This window comes from Puma concolor, chromosome A2 (genome assembly GCF_028749965.1).
Source record: "Puma concolor isolate L17-30 chromosome A2, mPumCon1.1.hap2, whole genome shotgun sequence".
Lineage (NCBI taxonomy): Eukaryota > Metazoa > Chordata > Mammalia > Carnivora > Felidae > Puma > Puma concolor.
The window spans coordinates 163,596,913-163,623,576 of record NC_141668.1 but is presented as its reverse complement, the minus strand read 5'-3'; the positions used below and the strand labels follow the sequence as shown (position 1 = coordinate 163,623,576).

The following is a 26,664-nucleotide window of genomic DNA, read 5'->3' as shown; positions in this document are numbered from 1 at the left end:
TCCCCCAGCCTCTGCTCCCACGCAATGCCGGATGGAGCGGGGAGCTTGGGGCAGACAGCAAGACTAGCCCCCTAGAGATGCTGGGCTGCTGCAAGGTGGCCTGTGTTAAGAGGCTGTCGTCAGGCTCCCTTTTCCTGAGCCCCAACTCTGGGGTCCTGCCTGGAACCTGAAGAGTCTCTCCAGCTCTTACTGTGGACTGCAGGCCCTGCATGATCAAGCAACCACTCCCTTCTCCCAACCCCATGCGATCGACAGAGCCCCTGCCTCAACGTTCAGGCCTCCCAGTTCTCCCAGTTCTTTTTGCACTTGTTCCCTCTGCCCGGATCACTGTCTCCACACTTTTGTCCCCCGGGGGGGGGGGGGGGGCTCAGGTCTGGGCTCCGATGACACCGCCTCACCAGGGCCTCCTACAGAGCCTCCCCCAAGAGCAACAGTATCGAGAACTGAAAGTTGGAGTTAAGTACACAAACTCTGGATCCAGTTCAAACCCTGGATCTACCATTCATTGGCTGTGAAAACATATACAAATAACTTGACCTCTCTGTGCCTCGGTTTCCTCCTCCATGACACAGTAAGTATTGGCCTCCCCTGGAGTGTGGCTCCCTGATGGGGGGCCCGGCAGGTCACAGATGCCCAGTCCACATTCCTGAGTCAATTGGACAGGCTGCCGGGAGCTTGGGACCACCCAGGCCCAATGAGGGCCACACACAGTGTCCCCAAGACCCCAAGGATTGCCATGACGACGCCCTGCAGCCAGTCTTCCCAGATGGTCCCCAGCCAGTCCAGAAAGATCAGATCACGGCTTCACATCCAACAACTGAGGTTCAAATACAGCCTCGGACACCTGTTCCCTGGGCACACGCACTCGCCCACCCCGTCGATCTATAAACTAGGAACAGGTCTGACCATAGCTCACAGCAGGATGGGGCATGGGGGAGCCTGGGTGGGCCGACCCGCCCATGGCGACCAAGGCCAGCTGATTCAGAGGAAGATGCCGGGTGGGGACCCTCGAGGGCAGCCAGCCTTAGGGCTTTACCGCCTTAGCTCGCACTCAGCATTTCCCTGGCTGTTCTCCCCGATTACAAGCCAGGTCAGCTGGGCATTCCGGTATGTGACACACCGCCACCTATCACTAGTGACTTAGAACTTCAGCCTCACGGCTCCACCAACACAGACGTGAGTCCCAGTCCTTGCTTGGCCTCTTTCAACCTTAAATAAGGGGCAACCACCCCAGAGGCTGTTTCTCATCTGAAAAGCCAAGATGCTCTCCCATGGACCCGACAGCCCCACTGTGTGTGTGTGTGGGGGGGGGTTCAGGCTCCACGGGTGACTTTGGGCAAGTGACTGGACCGTACCATGCCTGTGTCGCCATCTGTAAGATAAATATTCCTTACTGGTTTGTGCTGGTGCGGGGCCCGTGCTGGCCCTGGGGGGTTGGGTGCAGGAGGGGGAAGGGGGGTCAAGCCTCAGCTCTATTTTTTTTTTCTAATTTTTTTTAAGGTTTATTCATTTTTGAAAGACAGCGAGAGACAGAGTGCAAACAGGGGAGGGGCAGAGAGAGAGGGAGATACGGAATCCGAAGCAGGCTCTGGGCTGTCAGCACAGAGCTCGATGCGGGGCTCGAACCCACAAACCGTGAGATCATGACCCGAGCCGAAGTCAGACGCCCAACCAACCGAGCCACCCAGGCGCTCCAAGCCTCAGCTCTAAAGGCGCAAGACCAGTGACCTGGCTCCCCACTCCCTGATCCTGGGGACCCGAATCTCGCTTCCAACTCAACTGGGTTGGGCTCAGCACCCGACATGCCTGCCACCGGCCTCCAGGACTCAAAAGCTGGTGACCACCGCTGCCTGGGCGGCTCTCGGAGGGAGGACAGGCAGAGACACGGGTAGGGGTGCAGACCGGAGGCTGTGGGCCTGAGCCTGTCCTGCTGGCTGTCCCAGGCATCCTGCCAGCGCCGGGCAGTGAGTCAGAGCCCAGGCATGCGGAGGGCCCGGGCCTCTCCAGGCCCCTGTGAGCTCAGGCACCTCCCTGAACCCGCCCGCCAGGCCACGTTCCTTACCCACTTGCTCACTCCTTCGGCCAGTCCCTGGGGCTGCCTGGGGAGACAGACGTACACAGCCGCTCCGAGCCTGGGTTCGTGCGGCCTCCCTGAAGGGACCTTCTTCAGGGAAGAACTGAGCTCCAAGCAGGCCAACACCTCCTTGGCCCCCTCCCAGAACAAAGAGCGATTGCTCAGAGAGGGAGAGGAGGCCCACGGAGGGCTTTAGGGCCTGGGCCAGGGGCACCGATAGGCCTGGTCGGTAACAACATCCTGCCCCGCTGCACCTGCTTTCTCTCCCAGGCAGGCCAAGGTTTGATGGTCTGCAGGTTTGTTTGATTAACCGCGAGGCTGCAAGCCTCATTGCCTGCCCCCCCCCCCCCCCCCCCCCCCCCGGCTCTCGGCTGGGCTGGGTCTATTCTAGCATGCTCTCGGGGGCCCACCCGGGCAGACAGTGCTCCTGGCAACACCTCCCCCCACCCCCCATCCCCGCCCGGGCGCAGGTGAGCAGGCCGAGGCCAGCTGCGTCAGCAGGAAAGGCCACCAAGGTGACAACAGCTACTCGGCCGATCAAGTGTGGACGCCTGGCCGGTTCTTGGCTGAAGCCGCAGGGCTGGGGGGCTGCCTGGTGTGTGCTCCACGTTTGTTGTGATGGAGGGGGTGGGGGGGAGGGGGGGAGTCCTCCTGGCAATCAGGGGGTGGGGACCGGAAAGCTGCTGGATGTCCTGCAATATCCAGGGCGGCCGGCACCACACAGAATGACTAGCCCTGAGGTCGCTAGGGCCAAGGTGGGAAAACCCCGGTTGAGTTCAAGTCTTCTGCCCTTTGGGGGCCGATGGTACAAACAGGAGTCTCTGTGCCCATTTCATACCGTAAAAGACCCTACCGATCTTGCAAACGAAGACCGCTCAGGAAGACTTACAGGAACGTTTACTTGAACATGTAAAGCCGAGCCCCGGGCAGGAAAGCAGGGCCTCTGAGGTTCTGGGAATCTTTGTGAACCGAATGAACTGGTCCCTCTCCCTACAGCCCAATAGGCAGGCATCCTTGCCCGAGAACCTCCAAGGGTGACCTGAATGGACTCTTTCTAGGGCCCATGATGGGCTCAGATGCTGCTAGAACTTACTGCTTACTGTTCCCTCTGCCTAGAACGCATCCTCCCTGATGAAAACAACACTTACTGTACCACTGCACTTCCTAGAAACAATTCAGTGATACGGAGGTGCAGGAAACCTACTGACAAGGCTGTACCCAGAAGGCAGCCTGCGAGGTTCAAGGAAAATCTACTTCCCCTTGTCTACCAGGCAGCCAGGCTGGCCCTCAGCTTCCCATTTTCTTTATATGTATAATAAATTATATATATATGTATACATATACATATATATATACATATATATATAAATTTTGGTAAATGCTTGTTTTTAACGTTTATTTTTGAGAGAGAGAGAGTGTGCATGCACGTGCGAGCAGAGGAGGGGCAGAGAGAGAGATGCAGAATCCCAAGCAGGGTCCAGGCTGAGCTGTCAGCACAGAGCCCAACGGGGGGCTTGAACGCATGAACTTGGAGATCATGACCCAAGCAGAAGTCGGATGCTAAACCAACTGAGCCACCCAGGGGCCTCACATTTTGTTTTGAGAGAGAGAGAGAGAGAGAGAGAGAGAGAGAGAGAGAGAGAGAGAGAGAGAGAGCAAGCGCAGGGGAGAGGGGCAGAGGGAGAGAATCAAGTAGGCTCCATGCTCAGTGCAGAATCCGATGCAGGGCTCGATCCTGCGACCCTGGGAGCACGACTTGAGCCGAAACGAAGAGTTGGATGCTCAACCGACTGAGCCACCCAGGAGCCCCCACGAGCTTCCCATTCTTAGCGGTACCCCACATCAGAGGATGGGGCCTAGGTGAACGCAGACTGGCCTGGGTCGTGTGCTGCATCAGTTAGGATTTCCTTTAGCTGTCTGTGATAAAAAAAAAAGTAACAATGGCACACACAAGATAATTTAGTCCCCCCCCCCACCCCCACGTAGAGTCCGGTGCTGATACCCAGTTCCACTGTCGTCAGGGGACCAGGCTCCCATCACCCTTAGAGGATTGTATCCCTCCTCACATGTGTCAGGGACTGCCAGGGCTCCAGTCAGCACTTCCAATTCCAGAAAAGAGAGGGGAGGGGAAAGAAAGGGTATATTCCCTTGCCTTTTAGGGATCCTTCTAGAAGTCTCACACATTTCCACTTATATTTCATTGGCCGGCACTTAGCTGCAAGGGAGGCTGAGAAATGCTTTGCTCAGGAAGCTACAAGGGCTCCCTTACTTAGGGGGGAGCGGGGCCCAGGGTCAGGGAGGCGGCCCGTGGGCTCCGATACACAACCCACCCCCCGCCCCGAATCTCTTCCTCATCGACTCCTTGTCCTTTCTGGTCCTGGCACAAAAGTCGCCCCTGTCTCTGTCCCCTCCCCGGCCAGGGTCCCCTAGCACTCCTGACCCTCTCTAGCTCAAGGGTGGCATCCGCTCCGACTTGACTCCTTCCTCGGCCGAAGGGATCCTCGTCCCCTTCGTCTGTGTCTTGGGCACCCGGCACAGTTCCGGGTGCACGGTGGCACTCGAGGATGGGCCCTGAGCGAATCCCAGACGACAGAGCCCTGGGACCTATCCTCGTATACCGCGGCGCCATTCGCACAGTGTTGTCTCAGATGCGAAGCAGCAGCCTGAAGTCCAGTTAGTTCTCTAGGGTTACCCGGCCAGGGCCAGTCCAGCCACTGAGGCCGTGGTCAGGGGCCGAAAGAAATCTGGTCCAAAACCCGTCTCTGGAGAAACATTTAATTTTCAGCTCCTCTCACCGCTGAGGCACCGACCACCCACCACACTGACTCGTGCCGTGTGCAGACGCGTCCTTGAGGCTCCGGGCTACCAGTCCGTGCCTACCAAGTTCCAGAGATAGTCGCTGATGAACTTCTTGGAGAGCTGGGTGCTGTCCAGCTGGACAGGCTGGGCGACGCTGGGGCCGTGATGAACTGGGGGAGATGTAAGGAAACCTGACGTACACAGCCCTCCCCGGGACCCCGTGAAAAAGTTGTAAGGTATTTAGAGACTGAGGGGCGCCTGCGTCTCAGTCGGTTCAGTGCCCAGCTTCGGCTCAGGTCATGATCTCATGGCTCATGAGTTCGAGCCCCGCGTCGGACTCTGTGCTGACAGCTCAGGGCCTGGAGCCTGATTCCGATTCTGTGTCTCTCTCTCTCTCTCTCCCTGCCCCTCCCCTGCTCATGCTCTTTCTCTCTCAAGAATAAACATTAAAAAAAAAAAAAGAAAAAGAAAAAAAAGATATTTAGAGACTGAGGGGCGCCTGTGGCTCAGTGGGTTAAGCATCCCGCTCTTAGTTTCGGCTCAGGTCATGACCTTGCGGTTTGTGGGTTCGAGCCCCGCATCAGGCTCTGAAAGTGCAGAGCCTGCTTGGGATTTTCTCTCTCACCGCCCCTCCCCGACTCGCTCTCATGCTCGCTCTCTCAAAAATAAACTTAAATTGAGAGACAGAGCGTGAACAGGGGAGGGGAAGAGAGAGAGGGAGACACAGAATCTGAAGCAGGCTCCAGGCTCTGAGCTGTCAGCACAGGGCCCTACACAGGGCTCGAACTCACAAACCGTGAGATCATGACCTGAGCCGAAGTCAGACACTTAACCGACTGAGCCACCCAGGCGCTCCTTTTTATTTTCTTTAATGTTTGTTTATTTTTGAGATGGAGAGAGATGGAGCATGGGCGGGGGAGGGGCAGAGAGCGAGGCAGACACAGAATCCGAAGCACCTCATTGGCCAGTTTTGAAGTGTGCAGCTCAGTGGCATTCAGTGCACACACGTTGTTGTACAGCCCTCCCCACCGTCCGTCTCCAGAACATTTCCAGAGCCCGAAACTGTGTCCTCGTTAAACACGGACTCTCCTCCCCTCCCCTCCCCTAGCCCCTGGCACCTGCCATCTACTTCCTGTCTCTACGGATTTGACTCCTCTAGAGACCTCTTGTAAGTGGGATCAGACAGTAGTTCGCTTTTTGTGTCTGGCTTATTTCACTTAACATCATGTCTTCTAGATACATGCATGTTATAGCATGGGCCAGAATTTCCTTCCTTTTTTAAAAAAAGGAAGGAAATTTAAATATAACTAATTTATTAATATTACTTATTATTAATTGTTTACTTTATTATTTAATCTATTCATTTCAATTTAATTAATTCATTTCAATTTAACTAATTTATTTAAATTTATTTTATTGAAAAATTCTAATATTTATTTATTTTTGAGAGAGAGAGAGAGACAGAGCATAAGCAGGGGAGGGGCAGAGAAAGAAGGAGACAGGATCCGAAGCATGGGCCAGGCTCTGAGCTGTCAGCACAGAGCCTGATGTGGGGCTCGAGCCCACGAACCTGAGATCGTGACCCGAGCTGAAGTTGGACACTTAACTGACTGAGCCACCCGGGCGCCCCCATTTTTTTTTTTTTATTTTAGAGACAGCAATAGAGAGAGAGAGCACAAGCAGGGAGAGGGGCAGAGTGAGAGAGAATCCTAAGCAGGCTCCAGGCTCAGCACAGAGTCCAACATGGGGTTCGATCCCACGACCCTGGGATCGTGACCTGGGTTGAAATCAAGAGTCGGTTGCTCAACAGACTGAGCCACCCAGGCGCCCCTCCTTCCTTTTTAAGGCCGAATACTATTTTATTGCACGGATATACCACATTTTGCTTACGTAGCGCTTTGCTGATAATTGGTCTGCTTCCACCTTTCGGCCACTGTGACCACCGCAGTCACAAACACAAGGGTGCAACCCAGAAGGGGGACTGCCGGGTCATATGGTGATCCTACGCTTCATTTCTGAGGACCTGCCAGACTTTTCCACAACGGCCCAGCCCTTCACAAGGCCGCCGGCAGCACACTGGGCTCCGCGTTCTCTGCAAAAGGATACTGCCTTTGACCATCCCTGGCTCACACTCATAGTCCCACTCAATTTTGCTAATCTGGCGATAAAGCTGAGCCACATACCTGTATGAGAACACGAGAGAGAGAGAGAGAGAGAGAGAGAGAGATTAAGTTACCCCAGCGTAGACTCCAACTCAGGGCCGCGGAACGACCCACGTGCACGCAGGGCAGGCACCACCACACGCACTGGCGGGACCTACACGGCCGAAGGGATGGTGACAGTCGTGTCTTCGTCAACTTCCCTCTCCTGCCTCTCGAGACTGGCCTCGGTCTCCTTGAGCTCCTCCAGCTCTCTGGTGAGCTGAGTAAAGCAGGCAGTTAAGGTCACCTCGCTCTGGAAGGGGGGCCGCCGTGGGCCCAGGGCTCCGAGCTGGGTTCCCAGCACGACCAAACGGGCACCCCGGCGGTGAGCCCGAGGCCCGGCCGTCCGCGCACGCAAGGAAGGATATAGGAGGCTGGCCTTCAGACGGGTGTCCTCCTCGCCGGCCTTCCGGAGCTCAGCTTCAAGCTGCTGCAACTCGGCGCCCCCCTGGTGCGCCCGCTCCTTCGCATCCAGAAGGCTCTGGGCCACTTCTTCTTCTGCAGCCAGGATCTCTATGGGGCGGGGCGGGGCGGGAGAGAGAAGGCTGAGACCCTTCGAGGAGGTCTCTCCAGGATCTGGCCTTGCCCCAGAAGAGCCCGAGGCCTCAACCACGATCGTCCTCACTTCCCCGTCTACAGCTCCCCAACCCATTGGTCCTATTTCCAAAAGCCCACGTTTTGGTGGTCCACCGAGACCTTGCAAAAGTGCTTCCATTTCACCAAAACACATGTGGAGCCTCCACAAAACCCCACAAAGGAATGAATGAGGGAAAGCATCTTCTTCCTTGACAGCCTCCTTTCTTCCTGCTTTTCAACCCACCTTGTACTTTTCTCTCTGCTCTGGCCACAAAGACACCTCACCATTCTGCAAACATGCCCATTTTTCACAGGCCCGGCCTCCACCTGCCCGTCCTCTCTGAGATGCCCTTATGCTCCCACCCTTCGGGCGCTCGGAGACCCAGCCTTCGAGACCTCCTGGGTAACACACAACCGGGGCAGCTGGACACTCTGCTCTCCCTCCCAGGGCGCGGCCACGCCTCCACCACAGCCCGGGCGGCACTGAATTGTTCATTCCTCCTCCTCCTCCTCCTCCTCGCTCGAATCGGGGACTGCGTCTTACACTCCCCATATATCTCCAGCGCCTAATCAGAATAAACATGCTTTGACCAAAACATCCAGAAAGATCAAAAACACCCTAGCAAGTTTACCGTGTTCCTTCCCATAGAGCTGGAGGAACCTGCCAACTCAGGGAAGGCACAGATGGAAACACTTCCCAAAGGGCAGGCGTTTAAGTGTTTACAAACTTACATTGAGTTAATTTTTAATCAAGGTATTACATGTATATGGCTGTGAAAATTTAAACACACACAGCCCCCCCCCCCCCAAGCCTCCCCACGCCTCTGAAGCAGCCACTTCCAAATCATCACTGTTTTCTCTGGCATTGACGTTCGTGTTTCTAAATAATTTGCTTAGGCTGCTATTTCTTGATTTGTCTGTTTTAAACAGTGCCTGCTGATTTCCTGTTAGGATAGCCGAGGGTCTGGCTTTCTTCTGCAGCCTTCCTGCCCCTTCTCCCCTCACCCTCCCCAGACAACCTTGTTTCCTTGGATTCTTCCCTGGGAGTGCCCTCTTCCCCGGGGGCACTGTCACAAAGTACCATTACCTGAGCGTGTGCTGAGTGCTACAGGATAGCCCCGGAGCCCCTGTTCAGTATGTTCTCAAAACCCTCTGAGGGAGGTGGCTTAACCCCTGCCCCCATGGAGAGATGAAGGACAGAAGCCTGAAGATATTAAAGTGGCCTGTCCACAGGCACATAGATCTGAACTGGAGCCCTTTAACTCAAAGTCCCGGCTCCCTGGAACACGGACTCTTGTCTCCCTGGCCCCAAATCCATTCATTCTGCTGAAGCCCACGCAGGCTGGGTAATAATGATCTTCTCCCCAAACCATCAATGGAGGAGGAGTGAATGGAGTGCGGAGGAGAGAGAGGAGGAGGAGAGGAGAAGACTCTGGCTGGGCATCCATCACACTTAGAACAACCTCCAAACTCCCGGGGTTGGGGGTGGGGGGGTTCACTGCCTACAGGGTCTGGCTACAGCTCATCTTCCACTTTCTCCTGGGTGTCCAAGTTCACTCCTACCTGGTGACCTTTGCCTTTGCAGTTACCTCTGCCAGGAACACTCTCCCCCCCACCCCCAAGCCATCCCCTGCCTAGCTCCTAGATCATTTCAGTCCCAAGCCAGACAGCACGGCCACATAAAACATAACTGTAAAAAGACTTAAAAAAAAAAAGAAAAAAGAAAAAAGAAAAACAAAAACCTGGCACCGAAACCACTATGGAAAACTGGATGAGTCTCTCAAAAAACGAAATATCAAACTGCCATGTGATTTAGCATGGGAAATACAAAATAGAAAAATACACAAAGAAAATACAAATTTTCTGGGAAAATACAAAAAGAACTGGGAGCAGGGACCCAAAGAGGTATTTGTACACCCATGTTCATGTGTTCATGGTGGCATTATTTACAACAGCCAGGGTCTGGAAGCAACCCAAGTGCCCATCAGTGGAGGAATGGACAAACAAAATGATGTATGTCCGGACTATGAAATTATTCATCCCTCAAAAGGAAGGAAATTTGGGGCACCTGGGTGGCTCAATTGGTTGAGCGTCCGACTTTGGCTCAGGTCACGATCTCAATGTCCGTGAGTTTGAGCCCTGCATCGGGTTGGCTGCTGTCCCTGCGGAGCAGAGCGAGCTTTGGATCCTCTGTCACCCCCTCTCCGCCCCTCCCCAACTTGCACTCCCTCCAATTTATTTAATCCTCACCATAGCCCTGGATCCCTCCCAAACCTCCTTGGGTTTCCGCTAAAATATCATCTTTTCAGAAAGTTTTCGCTGACTCATCCCAAAGCATCACCACTCCCTCCTATACAACCTAGTTTCCTAGCCCACCATCTCCTGACATAAGTATTTTTCTTTCTTTCTTTTTAAAAAATGTTTGTTTATTTTTGAGTGGGAGAGGTGGGGCAGAGACGGGGCCAGAGGATCCAAAGGGGTTCTGCACTGACAGCGGAGAGCCCGATGGGGGGGCTCGAACTCACGACCAGGGCGAACTGAGCCGAAGTCAGATGCCAAACCAACTGAGCCACCCAGGTGCCCCTCCATTTTTCTTGTTCGTCGCCTGACCACCCCACCACTAGCATACCAACCCTTTAAGGGACTGTCTGTTCTGTTCTCTGCTTCCAACCCGGGGCTGGCACTATGCCTGGCACACAGCAGGTGCTCAGTAAAACAGCTGAACCTCAGTAAGTGGGGATGCTGGGATTAAAGCCCAGCGCTTTGACTCCTGAGCCCCAGTTCGAACCTTGAGTCCCCCAGCTCCTGATCGTGGACCGCTCGGAATTTGCCAGTTCCTGCCAGCTCCTATATTCACCACTAACTCTCTGGGAGGTGGCTGCCATCCTGAAGTCCATTTCACGGGTGGGGAAACTGAGGCCCAGAGGGGCAGCGCCCAAGGGAGAACAGGGGAGGGATGGGGGCGCCCAGGAGGGAGGGTTTCGTCAAGGCGGACCTCCCGCCCCCTCCCATCACACGGGCCCGGGTCCCGGCCGCCCCCGGCCCCAGCCCTGACCTCGCAGCCGTTGTTCGGCGCTGTCTTGCGTCTCCAGCAGCCGTTCCACCACCTGCTCGTGGCGCCCCAGCAGCCGCCGTTGCTGCGCCTCCGCGCGGTTGGCGCCCAACAGGCTCAGCAGCCCCTGGCTCACTTCTTCCATGTCGCGGAAGGCCGCCATGACTACGCCAGGACCAAGCCCGCGCAAATTTAACTGCCCTCATTGCCCGCCCCTTCCCCGGAGAGCCCTGTTCCCATTAGCTTGATCTTACGTCAGTCATCAGATAATGGGTGGGACTTAGCTTCAGGTCTGGTCCAGTGCGCCTGCGCCAGCTCCTCCGTCCGTCTCAGACAATAGCCAATCGGCCGCTGGGAGCGGGGGTGTGTGCCTGCGGGAGTTCTGCGTGTTGCGCCTGCGCAGGTCGGAAAGCGCCTGGCTGATAATGAAGCTGTTTATGAGTCCTTAGCTGCAGAGACCGTATTGCAGCCAGGGCGGGGTTCTAGGGGCGAAGCGTTGGACTGCATTTCGTTCTACAGTGCGTGCGTGGGATACTCACAATAAACATAATAAATAAGTAAATTCCCTGAGAGGCTCCATAGCAAAATGGAGCCTGCAACTAGATTTATCGGATTCGAATCCCACTTACTAGCTTTGTTACCTTGGGCAAATGACTTCATCTCTTTGTGCCTCAGTTTCCTTCTCAGGAAGATGAGGGTCACGATAGTGCCCACTTAAGAGTTGGCGCGAGGAATAAGTGAGGACGGTGCCTGGTATTCGGTAAGCACTATATTAAGGCGTTAAATAAAACACACGTAGAACACTAGCAGGTAAGGCACTTAGCCTAACTGGGACCAAACACCATACTGTGTGAAGGGTTAGGGTAGAGAAAAGACAAGCTGCACGTTTATGTGGCAAGTTTCTCAAACTGAGGTAAAGAAATCAATTCAACAGGTCATGACCAGCATTTTCTACAAAATACAATGGGGGAAAAAATCTGTGCACTGTGTACCGAAAGTTAACTATTGTTTTGGGAAACTCCAAAATTCGCATTTGTGTACTGGGTGTGGCAGATTATATTTGCAAAAAATGGCTACAGAAATAGTTCCAACCTTGCCACTCCCCGTCAAGAGGCAGACTCCCATCCTCCTCCTTTGAACCTCAGCAGGACTTTGTGCAACAAATAAAATGTGGCAGAAAGGACACTGTGTGAATTACTACAAGCCTTGATCAGAAACTAGGGTACGGTTTCTGCCTGGGGCTAGCTTGTACTCCCTTTTGCTTTCTCTTAATTTTGGGATACTTTCTCAGAGCCCAGCTGCTGTGTTGTGAGGAAGCCGAGGTGAGTCTCACAGATAAGGTCACAGCAGAAGACAGAATCCAACCATCAGACAGGTGAGTGAGGGAACATTGAAATCATTCCAGTCCGCAGCCTCCCAGCCATCCCAGCTGACACCGAGAGGGGCAGGGTCCTGCTGAAACCAAAGATCTGTGAGCAAGATCAACGCCATTGTTGGGGCACCTGGGTGGCTTCGTCTGTAAAGCGTCCCACTTTGCCCCAGGTCATGATCTCAAGGTTCGTGAGTTCAAACCCCACATCAGGCTTTGTGCTGACAGTGCAGAGCCTGCTTAGGATTCTCTCTCCCTCTCCCTCTCTCCCACTTGTGTGCTCTCTCTCAGAGTGAATAAACTTGGAAAAAAAAAAAATCAATGCCATTATTTAAAGGCAGTAAATTTGAGAATTATATGTTACACAGCCTTAACACCTGGATCACTGGGTCACATGTGAAATTTCTGTCTTTATGTAGGTCACACAAAAGACGTCAGAGGCCACTGATCTAATAGCAAGACCGCACCGTAAGCAAGGAAATGAATGAACAGGGTCACTTTAGATACGAACAGGTGCTTTGAAGGCACTCAAACAGGGTCCGGGATGGCGTCACTAGGGTTTGAGGCGGGGAAGGAAGTGGCTTCAGGTCAGGTGGTCAGGGACGGACTCCCTGGGCGGGGGCCATATGAACCATGAACCAGGATCTGAGTGATGAAAAGCTGTTGGGAAACCAGCGTCAGGCAGAAGAAAGAATATGCAAAGGGCAGGGTAGTGGGGAAATTTTTCATTTGTTTAAGGAATAGTGAAGAGGTCCAAGTGGCTGGAGAAGAGTAGGAAGAGGGTTTCGGGGGGCCCTGAAACTCTATTCAGGTGTAACAGGAAGCACTTAAGGCATTAAGTAGGATTTGCCAACGGGCTGCAGGTTATAAGGAAATTTATTTCTCTCTGCCATTTCCTTCTGCCTTTGTTTCCCACATCAGTGCTAGTGGCCAAGAGGGGAAGGGACAGGCACGGAAGGGAGGGGCTCCATGAAGCGAAAGGTTTCGGGGAGTTCTCAGCAGCTGGGGAAAGGCCCCGTGGAGCTATCGAAAAGATGGGCGCTTGGCTGTGTGAGTCTGTAGAGATGTTTGGGCTGGGAATAAAAGCCAGTCGCCGGGATGCAGCTGAGACTAGATGATACCACCCTGGAACGGAATAATGAGGAGGAGGGTCCAAGGACCAAGCTCGGAGACCCTCCAGCTGTAGAAATTACAGAAAAGAGGGGGAAGCCAGGAAAACAGAGTAGGCACAGCCAGGGAGTTCGGAGAGAAGCTACCACAGAGCAGTCAGGTCCCCAACCACAGGCCTGGGGCACCTTCCTCCTCAGAGCTTACTTTCATGAAATGGTTTTTGCCAAGCAACCCCCCCTCCCCCTCAAGAGCTGTTTTTATATTTTTACAGTGGTCCGGCTGGGGACACCCTTCAGATGAATATATTTATGTAGTCTCGCCCAGGTCACAGATCCCTTTGAAATCAGACAAAAGCAAGGAGACAGGCTCTTCCTCGAGAAACACACCCCACATCCATGCGCTTTTTGGATTTTGTGCATATGTTGGGTTTGGGACCCCAGAAGGCCAGCCCCAGGTTTTTTTTATTTATTTATTTATTTATTTATTTATTTATTTATTTAAAAATTTTTTTCAATGTTTATTTATTTTTGGGACAGAGAGAGACACAGCATGAATGGGGGAGGGGCAGAGAGAGAGGGAGACACAGAATCGGAAACAGGCTCCAGGCTCTGAGCCATCAGCCCAGAGCCTGACGCGGGGCTTGAACTCACGGACCGCGAGATCGTGACCTGGCTGAAGTCGGACGCTTAACCGACTGCGCCACCCAGGCGCCCCAAGGGGAGGAATCTAACTGCCCAGCCTGTCTCGTGGAGTCGCTAACAGATGTAGAAATGAGGACACTCTTGCAGAACTATCAGTGCGTGTGGGCATGAAGCTGGGTCCCCTGGGTCCCCAGAGACAGCAATGGTGGCCAGCGATGCTCACTCTTCCCTTGGCTGAGCATTCGTGCTAAGATTGGGGACAGGGGCTCGGGTGCTCTGAGCCTACAGGTGGTGGATTACTTAACAACGCAGAGTGAAATAAAGAGAAGACGTCAGGGCTTCCGTAGATTACCCGTGACCTTGGCAAGCTCTTACCCTTTTCTAAACCCTGGGCTAAGGATAGCTCTCTCTTATCAGCTGGGGTGGGATGTTCACGAGGTGAGCCATTCACGGGATTGCACAACCAAAGCCTGACAGATATAAGTGCTCCTGTCAAAAAAAAAAAAAAAAAAGGTGACTCATCTGCTTTCCAAAAAGCAAAGCCCTTGCGAAGCAAGAACCACACCTCCCAGACACGAGGATGGGCACTATTAAAAAAGAAAAAAAGTATTGGCCAGGATGCGGAGAAGTTGGAACTCTGGTGCACCGTGGGTAGGAATGTAAAATGGTGCAGCCGCTATGGAAAACGTGGCAGTTTCCTCACAAAATTAAAAATAGAATACCCCAGCCATTTCACTTCTGGGTAAATACCCCCCCCCAAATTGAAAGCAAGGCCTTGAAGGTATTTCTACACCCCATCTTGTTTACAATAGCCGAAAAGGTGGAAGCAAGTGTCCACCGATGGGAGATTATTCAGTCTTAAAAAGGAAATTCTGCCACCTGGTACCGGGATGAACCTTGAGGACGTTATGCTAAGCGACCTAAGCCAGTCACAAAGACATCGCTGCACGGTTCCACTTATTTGCCTCTTGGCTCACAGACCCCTCTGGAGAACTGAGGAGTAAGAGACCTTTAGCTCAGAAACATACAACGTCGTGTATATTTCTGGGACTTGCAAAACCTTCTGAAAGCCACCCATGATCTCCTGGTGGAACAGTCTAGAGGAAAAACAGAGGAAGACGCGTAAGGAGAGCACTTGGGGGGAGTGAGGGGAGGGACCCAGGGATGGGCAGGGAGGGTGCCCCACCTCGTTTCGTTGCTGGTGACACAGGGATATTGTTTGCCAAAAGCCATAAAGCCATATGCTTTTTTTTTTTTTAATTTATTTATTTGTTTTGAGAGAGACAGAGACAGCACCAGCAGGGGAGGGGCAGAGAGAGAGGGAGAGAGGGAGAATCCCAAGCAGACGCGGGGCTCGAACTCACAAAACTGAGATCATGACCTGAGCTGAAACCAAGAGTCAGACGCTCCACCGACCGAGCCACTCAGGCGCCCCAATTTTTTTTCAAGGGGGATTTTGTTGCACCTTCCACCGTGCTAAACATTTCTGTAGTTTTAGAATTTTGCCTTTTACAATGACTATGAATTGTTTTGTCACAAGGAAAACAATGAGTAAAGATTTTTTCTGAAGTCTTCACGGTGGGTGTCCATTAAAACCTCTTGTAACAGTGGCAATGCATTGGATTTCTGCAGCTCAATACAACTGCCGCCAGGTGCTTGTGGCTATTGGGCACAAATTTACTATAACTCATTTATATTTCAATGGAAATAGACACATGCAGACATATTTATGTTTAAGTGGAAATAGGGGCAGGCACTCGGTGGGTTAAGGGTCCGATTGTTGATTTCAGTTCGGGTCATGATCTCACAGTTCATAGGTTCAAGCTCCACATCAAGCTCTGCGCTGACAATGTGGAGCCTGCTTGGGATTCCTTCTCTCTCTCCCTCTCTCTGCCCCTCCCCTGCTTGCTCTCTGTCTCAAAATAAAAAAAAATAAACAACTTTAAATAAATAAATGGAAATAGCCACTTGGGACAGTGCCTGTGTAGTGCAGAGCAAAGGGAATTTACTGTGACTTTCCTGTTGCCTTGAACACTAAAATGAGCCCCTTTCTTTCTTTTTATGTTTATTTTTTGAGACAGAGAGAAACAGAGCATGAGTGGGGGTGGGGCAGAGAGAGGAAGGCACAGAATCTGAAGGAGGCTCCAGGCTCTGAGCTGTCAGCACAGAGCCCAACACGGGGCTCGAACCCACAAACCGTGAGGTCACGACCTGAGCCGAAGTCGGACGCTTAACCAACTGAGCCACCCAGGCGCCCCTATTGCTTATTTATTTTCAAATATTTAAATGTTTCTTTATTTTTGAGAGAGAGAAAGCACGATTGGGGAAGGGGCAGAGACAGAGGGAGACAGAGGGTCTCAAGCAGGCTCTCCACTGACAGCACAGAGCCCGATGTGGGGCTTGATCTCACCAACCTTGAGATCATGACCTGAGCTGAAGTCAGACACTTAACTGAGCCACCCAGGCGCCCCTCTTATTTATTTGAGAGAGAGCACAAGCAGGGGAGAAGGGTAGAGGGAGAGGATCATAAGTAGGCACCACGCTTAGCACAGAGCCCGACTCAAGGCTCAAACTCTCAAACTGTGAGATCGTGACCTGAGCCGAAACCAAGAGTCAGATGCTCAACCAACTGAGCCACCCAGGTGCCCCTAAAAAGCGATCTATTTTAAAGCTTAAAGAGGATTCCCTGGGAATGCAAGCTGGTGCAGCCACTCTGGAAAACAGTCTGGAGGTTCCTCAAAAAACTAAAAATAGGGGCGCCTGGGTGGCGCAGTCGGTTGGGTGTCCGACTTCAGCCAGGTCATGATCTCGCGGTCCGGGAGTTCGAGCCCCGCGTCGGGCTCTGGGCTAATGGCTCAGAGCCTGGAGCCTGTTTCCGATTCTGTGTCTCCCTCTCTCTCTGCCCCTCCCCCATTCATGCTCTGTCTCTCTCTGTCCCAAAAATAAATTTAAAAAAAAAGTTGAAAAAAAAAAAAAAAAAAACTAAAAATAGAACTACCCTATGACCCAGCCATTGCACTATGAGGCATTTATCCACGAGATACAGGTGTGCTTGTTTCGAAGGGACACATGCATCCTAATGTTTACAGCAGCACTATCAACAATAGCCCAAGTATGGAAAGAGCCCAAATGTCCATCGATGGATGAATGGATAAAGAAGATGTGGGATATATACACAATGGAGTATTACTCAGTAATCAGAAAGAACGAAATCTTGCCATTTGCAACTACGTGGATGGAACTGGAGGGTATTATGCTAAGTGAAATTAGTCAGAGAAAGACAAAAAATCATATGACTTCACTCCTATGAGGACTTTAAGAGACAAAACAGATGAACATAAGGGAAGGGAAACAAAAATAAGATAAAAACGGAGGGGGACAAAACAGAAGAGACTCATAAATATGGAGAACAAACTGAGGGTGACGGGAGGGGTTGTGGGAGGGGGGGATGGGATAAATGGGTCAGGGGCACTAAGGAATCTACTCCTGAAATCATTGTTGCACTAGATGCTAACTAATTTGGATGTAAATTTAAAAAATAAGAAATAAAATAAAATAAAAAAAACTTAAAGAGGAATACAGTGAACCAAAGACCAGACACTGATGCATGGATATTATCATAAAGTGGCTTTATTAAATTCCTTTACCTTCTAAAAAACGATTATAAAAAGGAATACTTCATTTAAGTGTAATACTGTCTTTATGGACGTACCGTGGTCGGGAAGTGAAGTTAAAGGTCATGAATACACGTGACAGGAGAACAGGGGACAGAGGCGGGATGTCCCTGTAGCCTAGCATACCAAGCCCAATGGGTAGGGGGAGAGGGGAGAAGGGAAAGCAGGGATAAATATGGACTTATCTGGGGAGCGGCGTCGATGAGCTGCTTCTAGGAGCTTCGCTTGACCATACTGCTGGCTCCGGGGCCAGACGCGCAGGTACACAACTTGTGTCCCGCTTCTCAAAGCTGCCCAAAGTTGTGGCCTTCTGTCAGACACCAGCAGTTGTCCCCAGTAGGCTTTGGTTTTGTTTTCTCTCCAGTGCACACGCGCGCACACACACACGCACACACGCACACAGCACACACGCACAATCTAGGGTGTCTCCTTCAACCATCTAAACTCTTTTGTCTTAGGTACCTCCCTTCAGTCAAAATCAAAGCAAGCCAGACTCCATCAAGCCAAGAAGCCTACCTCTGTAGGCGAGAAGCCAGCGCTCTGCTTTACTGAATGACCACGAGCGAGCGCTCATGGGCCGAGCGGACAGAAGCGGACAAGAGAGGACAAGACACCTATCAGCCAGGGATCTTACTCCCTGTCATGAGGCACTTAACTTCTCAAGGCTCGGAACCCCTCCCCCCCCTTTTATTGTTGTTGTTGTTGTTGTTGTTCACAAAAGGAAGGAACTGGAAAGAAAACTATGTGGAGATTCTGAGGACAAAACAGGCCATGAAGGAAACTGCGTGTGTCTGGAGAGCCCTATTTCCAGCAGGCTCTGTTCCAGGCAGCTCCGGAAAGCCTATAGGTTGTTGGGGGGGAAAAAAAAAAAAACCACACAACCCCCCCCCCCCCCCCCCAGCTGGCCCTTGTTTGGTTTTCGGCAAAGCCCTGTCTCTTTAAGTTTGCACTGGGAGCCCTCAGGGGGGCAGCCAACTTTTAATTGTGTGCACATGGAGTTTCTGGAGCTTGCCCTGTGTTCTGCCAGCAAGTACATGTCCTGTTTTGTCTTTTTTTTTGCCCCCTTTGCGGGGAGAAATTGTGGAGTCTGGGGAGGATGAGGACGGCCCGCTACCAGGGTTCTAAGCCCGGGGACTCAAACAGCTGCTCTGGGAACCGGATTCATTTCCTGAGTCCCCAGGTCTGAAGGATTTTCTAGGAAAATTAGTATTTGCCAGGGCCTCCACGCGTGGAGGGGACGGATTTCTGGGTGATCTCTCGATGTCTCGGCCGCGGGGTCCTGAGACGCCCCGCCGCCCCCCCCCACTTGACTGGGGGTGACGCAGGCAGTGGCAGCGAGACAGCAGAACAAAAAGGACTGAGCTCCCTGCCCTGGGGGACAAGGACAGAATCTGTTTTGCGAAGAGACCAGAAGACAGTTCCCCCCCAAGAAAGCTGTCTGGGGAGGGCAGGGCGGGGGGCAGGGGGTAGTGGACAAAACACTATTATATACCAGACAATTAAACGTGGGGCGTGCGAGGGGGGCGTGAAGCCACTCCGGACGTGACCCGTGCGTAACAACATTCAGGATTAAAATGAAACTATGCGATTCCAGTGACTTTCAGATCTGGCAACAAGTAATACGATTCCCACCCCCACCCCCCCCCCAATGATTCAAAAATACAGTATTTTTCCCTTTCGCCCTCCTCCGTCCGTAATTGTCAGTTGATTGTTCTCAACGTTCTTCATAAACCCACGCCCCGGCCTCGGCCGCTGGCGCCAATTTATGTAAGAATTTAGCTCCGGTCTGCACCGCGGCTGCTTTGAACTGGTGTACCAGGAAAAACCCGCTATAAAGCTGGAGTCATGTTGCTGTTGGGGGCTCCTCCTGGGAAGCAGAAGAAAATCCCACTTGCCTTTGTGACTCGGGCCTTGGTGGGTATGGGGGGGTGCCGGCGAGGGAGGAGGGAGGAGACGAGGGAGGAGGGACGGTTCACTCTGGGGCTGGCTGGCCCCCCCCCTGGGCCTCCCTCCCGGCTACTCTTCGGCAGAGGATGACGCAGGACTTTCGTCATCTGACATCGGGGCAAACTGAAACAAGAAGCAGAATTCCTTTTGTTTGGCATCGTTTCGGATGCCTACAAGGCGCCAACTTTGTTGGCTGGCCCTGTGGCTGAGGTGAGCGGACAAGGTGGGACTTGGTCCCTTGGCCTCAAGGAGGTGACGTTCAGAGAAGCATACGAATGCAGAGGAGGATTTTCATCACAGATAAGGGGTGGAGGGGAATGAAAGTAGAGAGCAGGCAGGCAGGGACGGGGACTTGCAGGGCGCAGTGATGTGGAGCACTCCGGCACAGGAAACCGCAAATGCAAAGGCCCTGAGGCAGCAGCAGCGGCTACTGGCCAAGCAGACTGAGCAAAGAGGGAGAGGAAGGAGAGTGGGGCGTGGTGAGGGTAGTCACGCAGGGCTTGGTGGGCTTTGGGGATGACTTTGGCCTTTTCTCCAAGTAGGGTGACAGCCACAGAGGGCTGTACCCTCACTTGGGTGTTCACGGTGACCTCTGGCTGCTGTGGGGAGAACAGACTGGAGGTGGCAGTGAGGGCGGGAGCCGGGGCACCAGGGTGGAGCCAGTGGCAGTGGTCCAGATGGATGGTGGTGGATGACTGGGGCTTGTCCCCCAGGGGTCCCTGGGAGCAGGACCGCACATCACCCAACAGGACATCACCTGCTCCTATCACCCCCATGTTCCAGGTGAGGAAACTGAGGCCCAGAGCTCTTCCCCAGGTGACGCCCTGAGCGCCACAAAGGAGTCCCAGGTGTCCTGACACCCTGGGGAATGAAGCTGGAAAAACCTAGAGCCTCAGGGAGAATCTGGAAGTCACGTGGGAGACAGATGGCTGTTTGGGGGATCACTGCGCTCAACGGCCACCGCGCCACCCTCGAACCAGGCCCCAGACGCGCCTCAGGGAGGCCAAGTGTGAGGCAGGAGTGAGGAGGAGGGAGCGGGGAGTTTCCCGCCCAAGGTCTGGAGTCAGAGGGACTCCAGGGCCTCCACCCCTTCTGATCTGTGAGACCTTGGGCCAGGGATGGAACCATGCTAAGCCTCAGCTTCCCCACCTGAAAAATGGAAGTAATAACGACTTTATGCAGCATAATCAGGCTATCGTGGAGGGTTCAAGAAATCATGCCTGAGAGGCATTCAGAGGACAGACCATCAGACTGGAGAGCTCGTCTCTTCCATCAGACACTCACGCTACAATGAGTATCAAAATTATCTTCCTGTTAGGCTTTCAGAGAGTGTTTTGCTAACAGGCATGATTTCTTAAAAACCCTGGCTTGTGTGGTCAAATAAGGAAAATGCCAAGTTAGACCCCAACTGGGTTTCTTTACAGTGAGACATCTCAAGGCCTTTGATACACTGACACGCTTCAAATAAAAACCAAAAATCCTCACCGTGGCCCACAAGGTCCTGCGTGATCTCTGGTGTCCCCTCCCTGCTCTCCCCGCCTCCCACTGGGGCCCTCGATGCTCCTCAAACACACCAGGCATGCTCCCGCCTCAGGGCCTTTGCACGGGCTGTTCCATCTGCCTGGACAGCCACACGACTCGCTCCTTCACTTCCTCAACAGCTCCCCATCTCTCCATGCCCCTCTAACCTTGTTTTAGATTTCTTTCCGGCAGTTACCATCACCTGGCTCTGATACGTCGTCTTGTGTATTGTGTATCTGACTACGACGCCTGCTCTGTGAGGGCAGAAACGGTTTCCTGTTTGGCTCAGGGCTATGACTGCCAGGGCCTAAAGCAGGATGTGTCATGCGATTGGTGCTCTGTAAGTATTTCTCGAATGAGTGAATGGGGATTAAGAGCATGCATTTGGCTCGAGACAGATCCAGGTTCGAATGCTGTTACTTGGTCTCCGCTGTCCACACCTCATTTCCTCATGGGGGCACCAGGGAGGTTCACCAAGCAGATGACTCTTAAGTCCTTGGCACGGGCCCCATACAGCGTCAGCCCTTTGTAACCGCTTGTGCCTTCCCAAAGCCCCCCACCGCCCACAGCGTCCAGGGGTTGGCACTCACCGAGCACTTGATGTTCATGCGGGAGTACAGCATGGATGCAATTTCACTCTGCCCCGCGTCCAAGGCCACCATCAAAGCTGTGCTCCCGTCCTGTAAAGATCCACTGCTGTGATGAGGCCCTGAGCTGTGCTCCTGCCCTCCCTGGGGTGCCCCTGGGTGGGGACTCACGCGGTCAGTGAGCGAGATGTCGCAGCTGGGCACAGCCAGCAGGAGCCCCGTGATCTCCTTGTGGCCGTGCTCACAGGCGCACATCAGGGCCGTGGAACCGTCATCATCCTGGACATTGACGTCCGCTTCACAGGCCAGCAGGGCTTTGACCACATCCACCCGCCCGTGGCTGACCGCCAGCATGAGGGCCGTCTGCCCCGCCTGGGTAGGGCAAGGAACAGGCTTAAGGACCATGTCATCCCGGGCACCCTTGCTCTGGAACCTTCCATGGTTCCCGAGTACGGTGATGTTAACAGGATCTCTACTTGCTGGCCTCCTTCTAGATCTCAAACAATCCCTCCCACCACTGGGCCTTTGCACTGGCTGGTCCCCTCCTCCTCCTCCTGCTGTCTCCTTCTCATCCCTCACATCTCGGCTTAAATGTTTCCTCTCCTGGGAGTTGTTATTTGCCTACCCAACCCAAACCCCAACTAAAGCAGGTTCCTAGCTCCCGGGTGTAAATATATGTAAAAATTTATTGAGCTAAGATTTCTATGCTTTTCTGTATGTCAGCTAAGCCTCAGTAAAAATCAAATCAATGTTGGGGCACCTGGGTGGCTCAGTCAATTAAGCGCCTGACTCTGGCTCAGGTCGTCACCTCACGGTTTGTGAGTTCGAGCCCCGCGTTGGGCTCTGTGCTGACAGCTTGGAGCCTGGAGCCTGCTTCAGATTCTGTGTCTCCCTCTCTCTCTCTGACCCTCCCCTGCTCGTGCTCTCTCTCTCTCTCTCAAAAACAAATAAACATTAAAAATTAAAATAAAAAATCCATGTTCATTAGCGGATGAGCAGAAAAAGAAACTGTGGTATACCCATACTAAAGAATATTAGCCTTAGGAAGAAACGGAGTACTGATGCGCACTGCCCCGTGATGAACCTTGGAAATATTACGCTCAGTGAAAGGAGCCAGACGCAAAAGAACACATACTATGCGATTCTATTTATACAAAATATCCAGAATTGGTAAATCCGTAGAGATAGAAAGCAGACCGGTGGTTTCCAGGAGCAGGGGGAGGGAGTTGGGAAGCGACAGCTCATGGCGCAGTGTTTCCTTTGGGGGATGATAAGAATGTTCTGGAAGTAGATAGAGGTGATGGTTGTACAACACTGCGAATGCACAAAATGCCACTGGATTGTGTACTTTAAAAGGGATAGTCTTTTTTTAATGTTTATTTATTTTGGAGAGAGAGAGAGAGAGTGTGAGCAGGGGAGGGTCAGAGAGAGAGGGAAACACAGAATCTGAAGCAGGCTCCAGGCTCTGAGCCATCAGCACAGAGCCCGATGTGGGGCTCGAACTCACAAATCGTGAGATCGTGACCTGAGCCGAAGTCAGATGCTTAACTGACTGAGCCGCCCAGGTGCGCCCCCCTCTTTTTTTTGAAGTAAACTCTACCCCCAACGTAGGGCTCAAACTCACGACCCCAAGATCAAGTCACATGCTCTGCCCACTGAGTCAGCCAGGCGCCCCTAAAAGGGATAACCTCGTGTGAATTCCACCTCAGGTAAAATAAGTAAACCACTGAAATTTTGTTTTTAAAGAAAAGCTAAATCAATAAAAAAGCAAGCAGGGTCTGCTGTCATTCTGCCCCATGACAGCACCCTGTTCCTCTCCTCTCTCCTTACTGTATTCGGGCTGTTGCAAATCCCTCCCTTTCTTGCTGTCCCCATGGAGTCCTGGCTACTCCCTCTGCCCAGACACCGGTCCTCACTCCAGTCACCTCCATGCTCTCCCGACTTCTGCTCCCCAACATGCAGCCGAAGGGACGTTTTAAATCAGAAAGCCGGCCATGCCACTGCTGTGGTTAAATGCCCCCAGTGGCTTTCTGCAGCCCCCGAGTCCAAATCCGCCCCAAGCCTCTGTGCTGCCTGGAACGCTCTCAGTTCCCAGAGCTCCAGGCTGGCTAGGGGGCTTCAGGAGGGCGGGCTCTGTGCCTGCCTGTCCACCATTTGAGTCCCCGGCGCCCAGCAGCCGCCCAATGAATTACCAAGCAGGATGTGGGATGCTGTCGCTTTAAGAAAGGTGGAGGATCCCTCCCACACACCCTGCCCCGTCTCCGCCGCAAGGCCCTGTATCAGAGGCAGCCTGGCAGGCAGGTCATTAAGGATGGGGTTCTAGACCTAGATCTGGGTTCAAATCCCACCTCCTCTAGTCCGACCTTGAGGAAATGAGCGCTTCTCTGAGCCCCAGTGTCCTTGTCCTGTGGAGGGGGGATTCTCCCCCTGGGCACGGAATGAGACCAAGTCTGGGCTTGGTGCACAGCCAGGACTTAGTGAGCGGGAAGGGCCGCCTGGGTCTGCAGCACTGAGGGGTCTTATACCTGGCTGGCTTTGGCATTGACATCTCCGAGCCGGAAGAGCTGCAACACGGTCTCGAGGTCGTCCTGGGTCTTCAGAGTGGCCAGGGCAGTGAGCATGATGGGGCTGTAGCCAGCGCGGTTCTGCTTGTCCACCTGGCAGACGCCTGGCGGGGGGTGGGGGGGGGGGTTGGCAAGGAGGACATGAGCCATCAGACCCCACTGATCCCGGCCAGGCCTGCCTCAAAACTGGGGGCGGGTCTGTGAGAAACAGGCAACACCCCCCCCACCCCCCACAGTCCAGCTGTGCCCGGATTCCTCCCTTTTTCCAGGCCGAGAGCCCCATCCCGCCCCACAGTCTCCCCCTCCACCATGCCACCCCATTAGATGAGGGACTTCTAGGAGGGGGACTGTGTCTCCTCCATCAGACGAGCTGGGTGGTGTCTCCTCTACCAGACAGGGAAGACAGCGTCTCCCCCATCAGACCATGAGACCAGGATAGCCGCCGGGGCCCCCCTTGCTTGCCCGGGGCCCCCTCGTCCTGCCCCACGGACTCACCGCTGTCCAGCAGCTGCCGCACCACGGGGAAGTTGGCGTGGGACACGGAGTAGTGTAGAGCGGTGTTGCCATTGCCGTCGGCGATGTTGACCACGTAGTCCAGCAGCCGCGCCGACATGGCCCGGAACGTGACCAGGTGGCGCCGCACAAGCTCAGGGTGGGCGTCGCTGCGGCAGGCCAGACGCAGCCACTCCTGTAGCACCGTGGTGTAGGCCACTTTCTGGACACGGGGGGCGGGGAGGAGAGGGGTCTGAGGGCGGCGGCGGCCCGCTCCCCACCGCCCCCAGACGGAGTCCCAGGATGGGAGGGCGCACGTGGACACCCGCACCCGGACCCAGAGCCTGAAGGACAAGTGGGGACAACCCTCCCCAGGTGAGCCCCCTCGGCTAGAAAGCACGCGCCCCTAGCCGGGACAAGGACCCTAATGGGAAGTAGACGTTCCAGTCCCAGATGTGCCCCCGAGGAGGGCGTGAGCGTCTCTATCCCGGGTACGTGGTCTTTAGAGGCAGGTACGGACACCCAAAAGTGAAATGCGGCAGCGCCTCCCTTCAACCCCCCAAAGAACAGGAACCAGAGGCCAGGAGTGCTAGCAGGGGACCGTCCTCGGCCCCTCCCCCGACCCTGGCCCCTCTTCAAGGCCCGTGACTCGAGTACCAACCCCCACAACCCCCCTAGCTCTCGACTTGGATTCTGGCATCCCCTTGAAGCAGGTACCGGGAGACCATGCAGATGGGGAGAAGCTGGGGTGGGGGTCGAGGGGCCCCGGGACCCCATCGTACCAGCTCCCGCTCACTGAGGGCATTGGGGTTGTCCAGATACTTTTCCAGGGCCAGGCAGGCTGAGATGAGGTCGGGGCTTAGTTCCATCCTGCCAGGGACAGACAAGAGGGGAGTTTATCTTGGGAGCACTCACCTCAGCCTCCTAGGTGACCCCAGACATGGGGAGCACGCAGATCCCAAGAGGAAGTCGATAAACAGGCCAAAGTTTATTCCAAGTGGGCAGTGGTGGATAGAAAATCTTCTCCCCAGGGCAGATTTTTCCCCAGTGGAGGGAGAGAAAAAAGACACAAACAGGACAGGCAGGTGGCGCATCTGTCCCAAAGAGAGTGGGGTGCTTTACGACAAACTTTGCCTGTCCCTTAAATTCTAACCCCCAACAGCCCAAATGGCCCCTATCAGGCCCTTTATCAAAGCCTACAGACCTTCAGATGACCGGGAGAAAATGCTTGTTCATTAATTCAGACTAAGGTGTGCATGACCGATGGGAGGTTCCCTCAGAGGGCACGAATGGTGAAATCTGAGGCAGAGGTCACCCACCTTGCCCTGAGTCCCCCCCTCCTCCCCCAAGAAAACTGACCGGATCTCCTCCTCTGCATTCGCTCCTGACACCCCCTCCTCCACCAGCACATGCTGAGGCTCCCGAGATGGCTGGCACTCCTCCTGGCCGGTCTTGGCCACCGCTGTCCCCGAGGGCCTGAGCTGGGGGGCTTCGGCCACACTTGGAACCCTCTCCTCTGGTCCCGCGGCCTCGTTCTCTGTGCTCTCGTTGTCTGAGAAGTTCTCTGCTGTGCTGGAGTCCTCCGAGGAGGACTCGTATCTGCGAAGGAAGGATGGGCGGAGTTGGGGAGACATCACAGGATGGAACAGGACGTGGCAGGGGAGGGGCACAGGGCTCTGACTACTGGACCGCTCTGGGCCTTGGTTTCCCCATCTGTTAAATGGGAATAGTGGCAGTAACAACCTCCCGGGGTCGCAGGGATGTGCCCTACAGCACCTGACCTGGCACACAGTGGGCACTCAACAGACACTAGCTCTGACTGTGATCGTGCTTGGGGTGGGTCAGGGAGAAACACTGCTTGTCACCTTCTACTCCTCAGTACCTCTTCCCCCTTTACCCCTTATGCAATGGCTTCAGACCCTCACCCCTGCAAACAGGACCCACTTGTGCTACTTGCTGCCTCTGGACAGAGTCTAAACTTTTGGGCCTGGCATTCGAGTCCCCAAATCATCCCTGTCTCTACCACGTCCTATGCATCTTGCTTTTTTTTTTTTTTT

General features: G+C 53.7%; 2 protein-coding genes across 11 annotated transcripts in view; both read right to left on the bottom strand.

Annotated features, from left to right (window-relative positions):
- Positions 1-4,835: 4,835 nt before the first annotated feature.
- On the bottom strand, positions 4,836-10,891 carry SPC24 (SPC24 component of NDC80 kinetochore complex). 2 transcript variants are annotated; one of them, XM_086699060.1, is made up of 5 exons: positions 10,706-10,891; positions 7,434-7,587; positions 7,194-7,289; positions 6,980-7,056; positions 4,836-5,043 (listed from the first exon to the last, which is right to left on the bottom strand). In XM_086699060.1, the coding sequence occupies exons 1-5, from the start codon at positions 10,863-10,865 to the stop codon at positions 4,937-4,939; spliced, it is 594 nt and encodes a 197-aa protein (XP_086555186.1). In that variant the 5' UTR covers positions 10,866-10,891; the 3' UTR covers positions 4,836-4,936. The 2 variants fall into 2 exon arrangements, with proteins under 2 accessions (XP_086555186.1, XP_086555187.1); XM_086699061.1 differs by lacking the exon at positions 10,706-10,891 and adding an exon at positions 10,439-10,671.
- Positions 10,892-13,801: 2,910 nt separating this feature from the next.
- The window catches only part of KANK2 (KN motif and ankyrin repeat domains 2), a 28,329-nt gene continuing 15,466 nt past the window's right edge, over positions 13,802-26,664 (bottom strand). For 5 of the 9 annotated variants that reach the window (XM_086699055.1, XM_086699051.1, XM_086699056.1 and 2 more), the window contains exons 7-14: positions 25,967-26,206; positions 25,390-25,477; positions 24,611-24,830; positions 24,077-24,219; positions 21,723-21,923; positions 21,555-21,644; positions 21,132-21,218; positions 17,435-19,566 (exon numbers count right to left, since the gene is read on the bottom strand). In XM_086699055.1, the coding sequence (XP_086555181.1) occupies positions 21,138-21,218; positions 21,555-21,644; positions 21,723-21,923; positions 24,077-24,219; positions 24,611-24,830; positions 25,390-25,477; positions 25,967-26,206 (1,063 nt within the window). In that variant the 3' untranslated portion in view covers positions 17,435-19,566; positions 21,132-21,137. Of the gene's footprint in view, positions 14,312-17,434; positions 19,567-21,131; positions 21,219-21,554; positions 21,645-21,722; positions 21,924-24,076; positions 24,220-24,610; positions 24,831-25,389; positions 25,478-25,966; positions 26,207-26,664 lie in introns of those variants that run through there. The other 4 variants (XM_086699052.1, XM_086699058.1, XM_086699059.1 and 1 more) reach the window with 4 other exon arrangements.

Bases quoted from the DNA above. Each gene is read 5' to 3' on its own strand.
- SPC24 (XM_086699060.1), bottom strand. From the start codon at position 10,865: ATGGCGGCCTTCCGCGACATGGAAGAAGTGAGCCAGGGGCTGCTGAGC. The intron at 7,057-7,193 runs GTAGGTCCCGCC...GTTCTCATACAG, and splicing joins GTCACCATCCCTTCGGCCGT to GTATGTGGCTCAGCTTTATC. The intron at 5,044-6,979 runs GTATCCTTTTGC...CATCTCCCCCAG, and splicing joins GCCAGGGATGGTCAAAGGCA to TTCATCACGGCCCCAGCGTC.